This window comes from Atractosteus spatula, chromosome 22 (genome assembly GCF_055471065.1).
Source record: "Atractosteus spatula isolate fAtrSpa1 chromosome 22, fAtrSpa1.hap1, whole genome shotgun sequence".
Lineage (NCBI taxonomy): Eukaryota > Metazoa > Chordata > Actinopteri > Semionotiformes > Lepisosteidae > Atractosteus > Atractosteus spatula.
Window position 1 is genome coordinate 17,446,981 of NC_142727.1, and position 13,323 is coordinate 17,460,303.

A 13,323-nucleotide genomic window follows, 5' to 3' on the forward strand; every position below is an offset into this window, starting at 1 on the left:
CCTACAGACGGACCGGCTGACGCCCCGACAGGCTGACGCCCCACAGACGGACCGGCTGACGCCCCGACAGACTGACACCCTACAGACGGACCGGCTGACGCCCCAACAGGCTGACGCCCCACAGACGGACGGACTGACGCCCCGACAGACTTACACCCTACTGACGGACGGACTGACGCCCCGACGGACTGACGCCCCGACAGGCTGACGCCCCACAGACGGACGGACTGACGCCCCGACGGACTGATGCCCCACAGACAGACGGACTGACGCCCTGACAGACTGACTGACGGACGGACTGATGCCCCACAGACAGACGGACTGACGCCCCGACGGACTGACGCCCCACAGACGGACGGACAGGCTGACGCCCCACAGGCGGACGCCCCACAGGCGGACGCCCCGACGGATGGACGCCCCGATGGACGGACTGACACCCAGGCTGACGCCCCGACAGACTGACACCCCACAGACGGACAGACAGACCAGCTGACGCCCCAACAGACTGACAGATGGGCTGACGGACTGCTCTGCTGCACCGATACGCCGCCCAGCTGACAGACGGACAGACAGACAGACGGACAGACTGCTCTGCTGCACCGATACGCCCCCAGCTGACAGACAGACAGACAGACTGATCTGCTGCACTGATAGGCCGCCCAGCTGGCGGACAGACAGACAGACTGCTCTGTTGTACCGATACGCCGCCCAGCTGACGGACGGACGGACGGACGGACGGACGGATGGACAGACTGCTCTGCTGCACCGATACGCCGCCCAGCTGCCGGACGGACGGACAGACTGCTCTGCTGCACTGATATGCCGCCCAGCTGCCGGACGGACGGACAGACTGCTCTGCTGCACAGATATGCCCCCAGCTGACGGACAGATGGACAGACTGCTCTGCTGCACTGATATGCCGCCCAGCTGCCGGACGGACGGACAGACTGGTCTGCTGCACAGATGCGCCGCCCAGCTGACAGACAGACAGACAGACAGACTGCTCTGCTGCACCGTTACGCCCCCAGCTGCCGGACGGACGGACAGACTGCTCTGCTGCACCGATACGCCCCCCAGCTGACAGACGGACGGACAGACAGACAGACTGATCTGCTGCACTGATGCGCCGCCCAGCTGACAGACAGACAGACTGCTCTGCTGCACCGATGCGCCGCCCAGCTGACAGACAGACAGACTGCTCTGCTGCACCGATGCGCCACCCAGCTGACAGACAGACAGACTGCTCTGCTGCACCGATGCGCCGCCCAGCTGACAGACAGACAGACTGCTCTGCTGCACCGATACGCCGCCCAGCTGGCGGACGGACGGACAGACGGACAGACTGCTCTGCTGCACCGATACGCCGCCCAGCTGGCGGACGGACGGACAGACTGCTCTGCTGCACCGATACGCCGCCCAGCTGACGGACGGACGGACGGACGGACGGACGGACGGACAGACTGCTCTGCTGCACCGATACGCCGCCCAGCTGGCGGACAGACGGACGGACAGATGGACAGACTGCTCTGCTGCACAGATACGCCCCCAGCTGACGGACGGACGGACAGACTGCTCTGCTGCACCGATACGCCCCCAGCTGACAGACAGACGGACAGACTGCTCTGCTGCACCGATATGCCGCCCAGCTGACGGACGGACGGACAGACGGACAGACTGCTCTGCTGCACCGATACGCTGCCCAGCTGGCGGACGGACGGACAGATGGACAGACTGCTCTGCTGCACCGATACGCCGCCCAGCTGACGGACAGACAGACAGACGGACTGATCTGCTGCACCGGTGCGCCGCCCAGCTGGCGGACGGACGGACAGACGGACAGACTGCTCTGCTGCACCGATACGCCGCCCAGCTGGCGGACGGACGGACGGACGGACAGACTGCTCTGCTGCACCGATACGCCGCCCAGCTGGCGGACGGACGGACGGACGGACAGACTGCTCTGCTGCACCGATACGCCGCCCAGCTGGCGGACGGACGGACGGACAGACTGCTCTGCTGCACCGATACGCCGCCCAGCTGGCGGACGGACGGACGGACAGACTGCTCTGCTGCACCGATACGCCGCCCAGCTGGTGGACGGACGGACGGACGGACAGACTGCTCTGCTGCACCGATACGCCACCCAGCTGGCGGACGGACGGACGGACTGCTCTGCTGCACCGATACGCTGCCCAGCTGGCGGACGGACGGACAGACGGACAGACAGACTGCTCTGCTGCACCGATACGCCGCCCAGCTGGCGGACGGACGGACAGACTGCTCTGCTGCACCGATATGCCGCCCAGCTGGCGGACGGACAGACAGACGGACAGACTGCTCTGCTGCACCGATACGCCGCCCAGCTGGCGGACGGACAGACAGACTGCTCTGCTGCACCGATACGCCGCCCAGCTGGCGGACGGACGGACAGACTGCTCTGCTGCACCGATATGCCGCCCAGCTGGCGGACGGACAGACAGACGGACAGACTGCTCTGCTGCACCGATACGCCGCCCAGCTGACGGACGGACGGACAGACGGACAGACTGCTCTGCTGCACCGATACGCTGCCCAGCTGGCGGACGGACGGACAGATGGACAGACTGCTCTGCTGCACCGATACGCCGCCCAGCTGACGGACAGACAGACAGACGGACTGATCTGCTGCACCGGTGCGCCGCCCAGCTGGCGGACGGACGGACAGACGGACAGACTGCTCTGCTGCACCGATACGCCGCCCAGCTGGCGGACGGACGGACGGACGGACAGACTGCTCTGCTGCACCGATACGCCGCCCAGCTGGCGGACGGACGGACGGACGGACAGACTGCTCTGCTGCACCGATACACCGCCCAGCTGGCGGACGGACGGACGGACAGACTGCTCTGCTGCACCGATACGCCGCCCAGCTGGCGGACGGACGGACGGACAGACTGCTCTGCTGCACCGATACGCCGCCCAGCTGGTGGACGGACGGACGGACGGACAGACTGCTCTGCTGCACCGATACGCCACCCAGCTGGCGGACGGACGGACGGACGGACAGACTGCTCTGCTGCACCGATACGCCGCCCAGCTGGCGGACGGACGGACAGACTGCTCTGCTGCACCGATACGCTGCCCAGCTGGCGGACGGACGGACAGACGGACAGACAGACTGCTCTGCTGCACCGATACGCCGCCCAGCTGGCGGACGGACGGACAGACTGCTCTGCTGCACCGATATGCCGCCCAGCTGGCGGACGGACAGACAGACGGACAGACTGCTCTGCTGCACCGATACGCCGCCCAGCTGGCGGACGGACGGACAGACTGCTCTGCTGCACCGATACGCCGCCCAGCTGGCGGACGGACGGACAGACGGACAGACTGCTCTGCTGCACCGATACGCCGCCCAGCTGGCGGACGGACGGACAGACGGACAGACTGCTCTGCTGCACCGATACGCCGCCCAGCTGGCGGACGGACGGACGGACAGACTGCTCTGCTGCACCGATACGCCGCCCAGCTGGCGGACGGACGGACAGACGGACAGACTGCTCTGCTGCACCGATACGCCGCCCAGCTGGCGGACGGACGGACAGACGGACAGACTGCTCTGCTGCACCGATACGCCGCCCAGCTGGCGGACGGACGGACAGACGGACAGACTGCTCTGCTGCACCGATACGCCGCCCAGCTGGCGGACGGACGGACAGACGGACAGACTGCTCTGCTGCACCGATACGCCGCCCAGCTGGCGGACGGACGGACGGACAGACAGACGGACAGACTGCTCTGCTGCACCGATACGCCGCCCAGCTGGCGGACGGACGGACGGACAGACAGACGGACAGACTGCTCTGCTGCACCGATACGCCGCCCAGCTGGCGGACGGACGGACAGATAGACAGACAGACAGACAGACTGCTCTGCTGCACCGATACGCCGCCCAGCTGACAGACAGACAGACTGCTCTGCTGCACCGATGCGCTGCCCAGCTGACAGACAGACAGACTGATCTGCTGCACTGATGCGCCGCCCAGCTGACAGACAGACAGACAGACAGACAGACTGCTCTGCTGCACTGATACGCCGCCCAGCTGGCGGACAGACAGACTGCTCTGCTGCACTGATACGCCCCCCAGCTGGCGGACAGACGGACAGACTGCTCTGCTGCACTGATACGCCCCCCAGCTGGCGGACAGACGGACAGACTGCTCTGCTGCACCGATGCGCCGTCCAGCAGACAGACAGACTGCTCTGCTGCACCGATGCGCCACCCAGCTGACAGACTGCTCTGCTGCACTGATGCGCCGCCCAGCTGACAGACAGACAGACAGACTGCTCTGCTGCACTGATACGCCGCCCAGCTGACAGACAGACAGACAGACAGACAGACTGCTCTGCTGCACTGATACGCCCCCCAGCTGGCGGACAGACGGACAGACTGCTCTGCTGTACCGATACGCCGCCCAGCTGGCGGACGGACGGACGGACAGACAGACGGACAGACTGCTCTGCTGCACCGATACGCCGCCCAGCTGGTGGACGGACGGACAGACGGACAGACTGCTCTGCTGCACCGATACGCCGCCCAGCTGGCGGACGGACGGACAGACTGCTCTGCTGCACCGATACGCCGCCCAGCTGACGGACGGACAGACGGACGGACGGACGGACAGACTGCTCTGCTGCACCGATACGCCGCCCAGCTGGCGGACAGACAGACGGACAGATGGACAGACTGCTCTGCTGCACAGATACGCCCCCAGCTGACGGACAGACGGACAGCCTGCTCTGCTGCACCGATACGCCGCCCAGCTGGCGGACGGATGGACAGACTGCTCTGCTGCACCGATACGCCGCCCAGCTGGCGGACGGACGGACAGACTGCTCTGCTGCACCGATACGCCGCCCAGCTGGCGGACGGACGGACAGACTGCTCTGCTGCACCGATACGCCGCCCAGCTGGCGGACGGACGGACAGACGGACAGACTGCTCTGCTGCACCGATACGCCGCCCAGCTGGCGGACGGACGGACGGACAGACAGACGGACAGACTGCTCTGCTGCACCGATACGCCGCCCAGCTGGCGGACGGACGGACGGACAGACAGACGGACAGACTGCTCTGCTGCACCGATACGCCGCCCAGCTGGCGGACGGACGGACAGATAGACAGACAGACAGACTGCTCTGCTGCACCGATACGCCGCCCAGCTGACAGACAGACAGACTGCTCTGCTGCACCGATGCGCTGCCCAGCTGACAGACAGACAGACAGACAGACAGACAGACTGATCTGCTGCACTGATGCGCCGCCCAGCTGACAGACAGACAGACAGACAGACTGCTCTGCTGCACTGATACGCCCCCCAGCTGGCGGACAGACGGACAGACTGCTCTGCTGCACTGATACGCCCCCCAGCTGGCGGACAGACGGACAGACTGCTCTGCTGCACCGATGCGCCACCCAGCTGACAGACTGCTCTGCTGCACTGATGCGCCGCCCAGCTGACAGACAGACAGACAGACTGCTCTGCTGCACTGATACGCCGCCCAGCTGACAGACAGACAGACAGACTGCTCTGCTGCACTGATACGCCCCCCAGCTGGCGGACAGACGGACAGACTGCTCTGCTGCACCGATACGCCGCCCAGCTGGCGGACGGACGGACGGACAGACAGACGGACAGACTGCTCTGCTGCACCGATACGCCGCCCAGCTGGTGGACGGACGGACAGACTGATCTGCTGCACTGATACGCCCCCCAGCTGGCGGACAGACGGACAGACTGCTCTGCTGCACTGATACGCCCCCCAGCTGGCGGACAGACGGACAGACTGCTCTGCTGCACCGATGCGCCACCCAGCTGACAGACTGCTCTGCTGCACTGATGCGCCGCCCAGCTGACAGACAGACAGACAGACTGCTCTGCTGCACTGATACGCCGCCCAGCTGACAGACAGACAGACAGACTGCTCTGCTGCACTGATACGCCCCCCAGCTGGCGGACAGACGGACAGACTGCTCTGCTGCACCGATACGCCGCCCAGCTGGCGGACGGACGGACGGACAGACAGACGGACAGACTGCTCTGCTGCACCGATACGCCCCCCAGCTGGCGGACAGACGGACAGACTGCTCTGCTGCACCGATACGCCGCCCAGCTGACGGACGGACGGACAGACAGACGGACAGACTGCTCTGCTGCACCGATACGCCGCCCAGCTGGTGGACGGACGGACAGACTGATCTGCTGCACTGATAGGCCGCCCAGCTGGCGGACGGACGGACGGACGGACGGACGGACGGACGGACGGACTGCTCTGCTGCACCGATACGCCCCCAGCTGACGGACAGATGGACAGACGGACAGACTGCTCTGCTGCACCGATTCGCCGCCCAGCTGGCGGACAGATAGACAGACAGACAGACTGCTCTGCTGCACCGATACGCCGCCCAGCTGACAGACAGACAGACTGCTCTGCTGCACCGATGCGCTGCCCAGCTGACAGACAGACAGACAGACAGACAGACAGACAGACAGACAGACAGACAGACTGATCTGCTGCACTGATGCGCCGCCCAGCTGACAGACAGACAGACAGACAGACAGACAGACAGACAGACTGCTCTGCTGCACTGATACGCCGCCCAGCTGGCGGACAGACAGACTGCTCTGCTGCACTGATACGCCCCCCAGCTGGCGGACAGACGGACAGACTGCTCTGCTGCACTGATACGCCCCCCAGCTGGCGGACAGACGGACAGACTGCTCTGCTGCACCGATGCGCCGTCCAGCTGACAGACAGACTGCTCTGCTGCACCGATGCGCCACCCAGCTGACAGACTGCTCTGCTGCACTGATGCGCCGCCCAGCTGACAGACAGACAGACAGACAGACTGCTCTGCTGCACTGATACACCGCCCAGCTGACAGACAGACTGCTCTGCTGCACTGATACGCCCCCCAGCTGACAGACAGACGGACAGACTGCTCTGCTGCACTGATACGCCCCCCAGCTGACAGACAGACGGACAGACTGCTCTGCTGTACCGATACGCTGCCCAGCTGACAGACAGACAGACAGACTGCTCTGCTGCACCGATACTCCCCCAGCTGGCGGCCAGACGGCTAGACTCTGCTCTGTTGCGCCGATCAGCCTGTCGGATTGCGGGGCTGGTTTTGTACTGATGCTCAATTTTAGTGGATTATACGCCTGCTCTGCTAGCAGATCGCACAGATAAGCTGGTGTGGCTCGGATGCGCTTGACTGATGCGCCGCTTGTGACCTGTGCCAGCACACGGTGCCCCAGGCTGCCTCAGCCTCTGCCCTGTGTGACTCTCTCGTGTCTCACCTTCGCCCCCTGCAGGTGAAGAAGCACGTGCGCAGCTTCCACTCGGAGAAGGTCTACCAGTGCACCGAGTGCGACAAGGCCTTCTGCCGGCCCGACAAGCTGAGGCTGCACATGCTGCGGCACTCGGACCGCAAGGACTTCCTGTGCTCCACCTGCGGGAAGCAGTTCAAGGTGAGGAGCCGTGGGGGGCAGGGAGGCCTGGGGAGAGATGGGGGGGCTTGGGCTGGATAAGAGGACGGGAAGTAAGCCAGCTCGCGGAGCAGGGGCGGGCCTGGCCGCGCCGGCTGCGAGCGTGACTCCTCCTGTTTCCCGTGCCCCAGAGGAAGGACAAGCTGCGGGAGCACATGCAGCGCATGCACAACCCGGAGCGCGAGGCCAAGAAGGCCGACCGCATCCACCGCTCCAAGACGCTGAAGCAGAAGGTGCCGTCCACGGACTTCGAGAGCTTCATGTTCAAGTGCCGGCTCTGCATGATGGGCTTCCGGCGCCGGGGCATGCTGGTGAGGCCCCCGCGGGCGTGTGTGTGCGTGTCTGGGAGGGGCCCCCGCGGGCGTGTGTGTGTGCGCGTCTGGGAGGGGCCCCCGCGGGCGTGTGTGTGTGCGCGTCTGGGAGGGGCCCCCGCGGGCGTGTGTGTGCGCGTCTGGGAGGGGCCCCCGCGGGCGTGTGTGTGCGCGTCTGGGAGGGGCCCCCGCGGGCGTGTGTGTGTGTGCGTGTCTGGGAGGGGCCCCCGCGGGCGTGTGTGTGTGTGTGTGTGTGTGTCTGGGAGGGGGGTGAGAAGCAGGTTGTTTAAAATCCATCAACACCCCGCATCTGCTGCGTCACGCAGGGAGGGGAGGTGTGTGTCTGAGAGGGGCCCTGAAACTCCCGGTGTCGCCCCTCCAGGTGAACCACCTGTCCAAGCGCCACCCTGACATGAGGATCGACGAGGTGCCAGAGCTCACCCTGCCCATCATCAAGCCCAACAGAGACTACTTCTGCCAGTACTGCGACAAGGTGCTCTCGCAGCTCTGTCTCTCTCTCCGTGTTCAGCCGGAGATCCCGGAGTGGGGAGTGGCTCCGGAAGCCGTGCTCCCCCTGCTCGGCTGACTGTGGCCTCTCCGGCAGGTGTACAAGAGTGCCAGCAAGCGGAAGGCCCACATCCTGAAGAACCACCCCGGCGCCGAGCTGCCCCCCAGCATCCGCAAGCTGCGGCCGGCCGGCCCGGGGGAGCCCGACCCCATGCTCAGCACCCACACGCAGCTGACCGGCACCATCGCCACCGCGCCCGTCTGCTGCCCGCACTGCTCCAAGCAGTACAGCAGCAAGGTGAGCGCCTGCAGCCGGATCGGGAGCACTGCTCCCGGCTGACGGGGTGGGGAGGCGCTAGTCCTGGTGCCGAGACGGCTACGCCGCCAGCCTGAGTCCGGCAGTGTGGCCTGTCGCCCAGACAGGGCGCGACCACGAGTCCTCGTTCCCGTCTCCTGAATGTGAGGAGGGCTGCCAGCCCACCCGGGCCTCGTTCTCCACACCCACCCCCGTTCGAGCGCAGAAGCACCTCTTGTCTCAGGTTTCAATACACAGGGTGTGCAAGAGTTTAAGGTAACGACTGTGCCCCTTGGGCCTACGAGCTGACCTGTCGGTGCTTTGCTGAAGCCTGCAGCTGGTAACCACTGCCCTGCTGTCCGCTCGCACCCTTGTGCCTTTTGCCTGCAGGAGACGGTTGAGTTTATTGCGCTCTGCTGTGTGGAGGAGTCGGGATCAGTCTGCCTGGGTCTCCACACAGTCTCGGCGTTCCGTCATGAAATATGTCATCAACCCAGTAAGCTCATCCTGGGAATCTGCGTCCTGAATGGCTGGAGCTGCAGACTGTTCCCTCTGACCCTGCCCGTCTCTCTCCGTGTCCTCCTCCTTTCCCACAGACCAAGATGGTCCAGCACATCCGGAAGAAGCACCCCGAGTTTGCACAGCTGGCCAACACCATCCAGACGCCTCTGGGCACGGCCATCATCAGCAGCACGCCGGCTGTCATCACCAGCGACAGCTCGACCGCGGAGGCCGTGGTGGTGAGGGCGCGGGGGCGCACACAGACACACACGCTGCTGGCTGTCAGCTAATCCGCTTCCTAAGCGAAGGGATGTTAATTAAGAAAGGTCGATTCAGGGAGTTAAAATGATCAGCCGCTGGAGTAAGTTACTTCAAAGGATTTTTAAAAACAACTTGTTTTCGTTTTCCAAAAGACTGAGCGCCTTATTGATCTCTGCTCTTATATTGTCTGATATCTAAGAAGTTATAGAGTTGTTTGATTTCCAAGCAGCGTGCAGGACTGTATTGTATATCGTCAGTACAGTATTCAATAGTGTCCACGATTGAAGATTTCAGATATTTCCAGGTTCCTTACAGTCAGTTTCAGCCAGACAGACAGTCTCGGTACTCTCCCTCATGGGGACCGTGTGCACCAAACTGAAGTGAGGAAGTGTGGAGGGCTGGAGCTCTGCAGCGAGTCCCTGACGCCCAGGGCTGCGCCTCGCGCCTCTGACTGTGCCTCTGTCTCCGTCCCAGACCACAGACCTGCTGACGCAGGCCATGACGGAGCTCTCCCAGACCCTGACCTCGGACTACCGGACGCCCCAGGGGGACTACCAGCGGATCCAGTACATCCCCGTGTCCCAGGCGCAGCCGCAGCACATCCAGCTGCAGGTCGTGCAGGTGGCGCCGGTGAGGGGCGCTCGCCGTGACCCGTTGCAGCCTGCTGCCACTGCAGGGGATCTGTTCTGGGCCCTCCAGCCCACGGGCTGCTGCTGCCATTCTCCCGACACTCCCGTCCAGAGAGCAGGGCTGCAGGAAAACCCTGTTCCTGTTTCTTGTGCCGATCTGAGCAGCTCAACAGAGCAGAGTCTCTGTGCTCGCGGCCTGGTGGTTGTGGGTTCAGATCCCACTGAGACCTGGAGTTTGTTTTGCCAGCAGCCATATCTCCCAGCTGGCCGCCCACTGGAGCCCAGCAGTGAGAGCCTGGCCAGTACCTGGAGGGGAGACTCCTGGGAGAGCTGAGGCTGCTGCTGGGAGAGGTGTCAGTGGAGCCAGCAGGGGGCGCTCACCCTGGGGTCTGTGTGGGTCCTAATGCCCCAGTACAGTGATGGGGACACTAGACTGTAAACAGGCGCCGTCCTTCAGATGAGATGTAAAACCGAGGTCCTGACTCTCTGAGGTCATTAACAATCCCAGGGTGTTTCTCGAGAAGAGTAGGGGTGTTACCCCAGTGTCCTGGCCAAATTTCCCCCTGGTCTTTACCCATCATGGCCTCCTAATACCCCCCGTCTCTGAACTGGCCTCATCACTCTGCTCTCCTCCCCACTGAGAGCTGGTGTGTGGGGAGCGGACTGGAGCATCATCCAGGTGGGGGTACACACTGGTGGGGGTGGAGGGGATCCCTGTGACCTGTAAAGAGCTCTGGGTGGAGAGTCCAGAAAAGAGCTATAGACGTATAACTCCCTAACATCCCGCACAGACTGTTGGTAGTTTTCCTCTGAAAGTTTGCACCCTGTCTTCCCCCCGCCAGGCGTCCTCTCCGCACACCTCCCAGCATTCCACGGTGGACGTCAGCCAGCTGCACGAGCCCCACGGCTACACGCAGCACTCCATCCAGGTGCAGCACATCCAGCTGGCCGAGCCGGCCGGCTCCGCGCAGGGCTCCGCGCAGGTAACCGGCCGGGGGCGGGGCCAGAGGGAGACTCGCACCTTCCCGCTGGGGTTCGGGCCTCCTGCGAGAGGGGCGCCTTGTGGGCGTGCGCCGTCTGCGTCTCTTCAGGGCGAGGGGTTGGCTGGCCTTTCCGATGTGGTTCGTCCGTGAAGCAGCCCAGCCGTGAGAGACCAGTGCAGTCTCGCAGCAAGGGGGAGATGGCAGCGTTTTGATATCTGAAGCCAGAGCAGGGCAGGTCGTGCTGGGAACCGTTCTCATCGAAGTTTCTTTGCTGAAGATTCACTTATGGATTTAAAGCATCTTCAGTTTGTGCTGCTCTTTTATCAGATGAGTACGGTGTCAACTGGGGCAGAAACTGGGACAAAATACCCTTAATACAAAGAAATGTCAAGATGTTTGTGTGCGTGATGAGAAAACCTGTGGTTAATGATGTTAAAGGGAGCCAGGTCCCGTTCTCTTCAGGATTGGGCAGCTCGTCTAAAGACTCTTCTCCCTTTTATTCCCAGGTAGCTGGGCAGCCACTTAGCCCCTCCTCCCAGCAGGCGACGCAGGAGCTGAGCCCCTCCCAGTTACAGACCGTCACCCCGGTAACCCTGGCGCAGAGCCACACCCTGCAGACACCCTCGTCTCAGCAGCAGGGGGCAGTGCAGCACGCCTACCTGCCCAGCAACTGGAACTACAGGGGCTACTGTGAGTGACTGGCTGGACATACTCGTGTGTCATACAGAGGCCCCCGGCCCTGGCCCTGGAGGGTGGGTGTGGTTGCCGGTGTTTGCCTGTGGGTGATCACTGCCATCCCCTCTGCTGCGCTCGAGACCCAGAAACCCTGCAGGACCAGGACTGGAGACCCTGCTATAAGCACACACATGTCATGTGCTCACCAAACATCCTCACACGTGCACTCCGTGTTTGTGTGCAGCAGTGCTCCAGAGTCCGGAATACTGTGTAGAGACAGAATGAGGAGAGCGACACACTGGTCATAGTTTTCACGAACCGAATGAGCCCTTCTTCTTTTTCACTGATCGGCCCCTAGGATTAGAAAATATCTTTGTGTTCCAGAATGGACAGCTGGCTCCATTTTATGAAATAGTGCTGAAATACCGTGGATCTGTTTCCTAAGTGTAGTGGCAGTCTGTGTCTTTTTCAAAAGCTCTATGGCATCTTCGCGATCTTGACTTGTAGCTGGGGATGTGCTCCCCACCCACTGAAGCACACTTTCCTCTGTACCCCAGCTCGAGACCTTCTGGCAGTGAAGACGAGCCAACAGGATTGTCCTCGGGCTCGGTGTTGCTCCCAAACCTTCCCTGTAATTTGAAGAATGTAACTGGACTGAGAAACCGGAAAAGATTTTGCTGAATCGAGAAATAAGTTCCGAAATCAAGGGCCGCACTGTTGGTCGTCGCAGTGCTGATGTGCATCGCGTCAGTCTTTGACCGGTGCCGACCGTACTCGATGCACACTGTGCTGTTACTCGAGGGGCTGAAGAGAGGGCCGGTGTGGTTCAGAGCCCTGTTCCAGGCCCTTTACATTCCTCTCTCGTCCTTCTGTCCAGCCTCGGAGATCCAGATGATGACTCTCCCCCATGCCCAGTATGTGATCGCGGAGACCGGGGCCCCAGTGACCGCGGTGAACAGCGGTCAGGTCAAAACCATGTCCCAGGTCAGGAGGGGGGTGCGTGTGGTTTCGGCCTGTGTGTGTGGTCCTCTGTGCAAGGTGTCACTGTCGCAGCGATGTCACTCGAGCGTGCAGCAGGTTTCTTGCAAGCCGGTGGCTACAGAGGGTTTGTCAGCTCTTTGGGCTGCGTGTCCCCGAGACGGCTGTTAAAATGCGAGGCCCCCTCCTTGCCCTTCTCTGACACGCTGGCCTGTGGAGAGCCCTGCCGCGCCTGAAGCAGGGATGGCACCCACTGGAGGAGCCCTGCTGCTCTGGTTACAGTCACCCTGCCCTGCTCTGTAGGGGAGGGCATGATAAAAGAGAAGGCTTTCTTAACCAAGGCCCGGTTGTCTGGCCTGGGGCACAGCGAGTGACCCCCAAAACGAGCTGTCCTGTTGTACGCAGCATCCTTCAGCCTTGAGCTTCCTGCTGTCGGCCTCACCTCCCGCCGCTCGCCGTTGGCAGGCTGATGCCTGTGTCGCAGGCACTCCCTCTGCAGTGTGTGCAGGCGGGCTGGCGGTGCAGCACTGCCGGCTCTCGAGCCCGGGGTAAGGCGGCGGGGCTCTGTCTGGGGTGCAGTGCCTCCAGCGGGGCCCTGGGTGTCCCGCTCACAGGCGGCAGGTGTCTGGACTGTGCGGCTCAGGCTTTTAC

At 63.1% G+C, this 13,323-nt stretch overlaps 1 protein-coding gene across 3 annotated transcripts in view; it reads left to right on the plus strand.

Moving 5' to 3' along the window:
- The window catches only part of prdm10 (PR domain containing 10), a 29,302-nt gene that overhangs the window by 14,942 nt on the left and 1,037 nt on the right, over positions 1-13,323 (plus strand). For all 3 annotated transcript variants that reach the window (XM_088939880.1, XM_088939879.1, XM_088939881.1), the window contains exons 15-23: positions 7,359-7,514; positions 7,664-7,843; positions 8,226-8,336; positions 8,448-8,648; positions 9,242-9,385; positions 9,882-10,037; positions 10,879-11,019; positions 11,526-11,709; positions 12,572-12,678. In XM_088939880.1, coding sequence (XP_088796006.1) covers positions 7,359-7,514; positions 7,664-7,843; positions 8,226-8,336; positions 8,448-8,648; positions 9,242-9,385; positions 9,882-10,037; positions 10,879-11,019; positions 11,526-11,709; positions 12,572-12,678 — 1,380 coding nt within the window. The remainder of the gene's footprint in view (positions 1-7,358; positions 7,515-7,663; positions 7,844-8,225; positions 8,337-8,447; positions 8,649-9,241; positions 9,386-9,881; positions 10,038-10,878; positions 11,020-11,525; positions 11,710-12,571; positions 12,679-13,323) is intronic.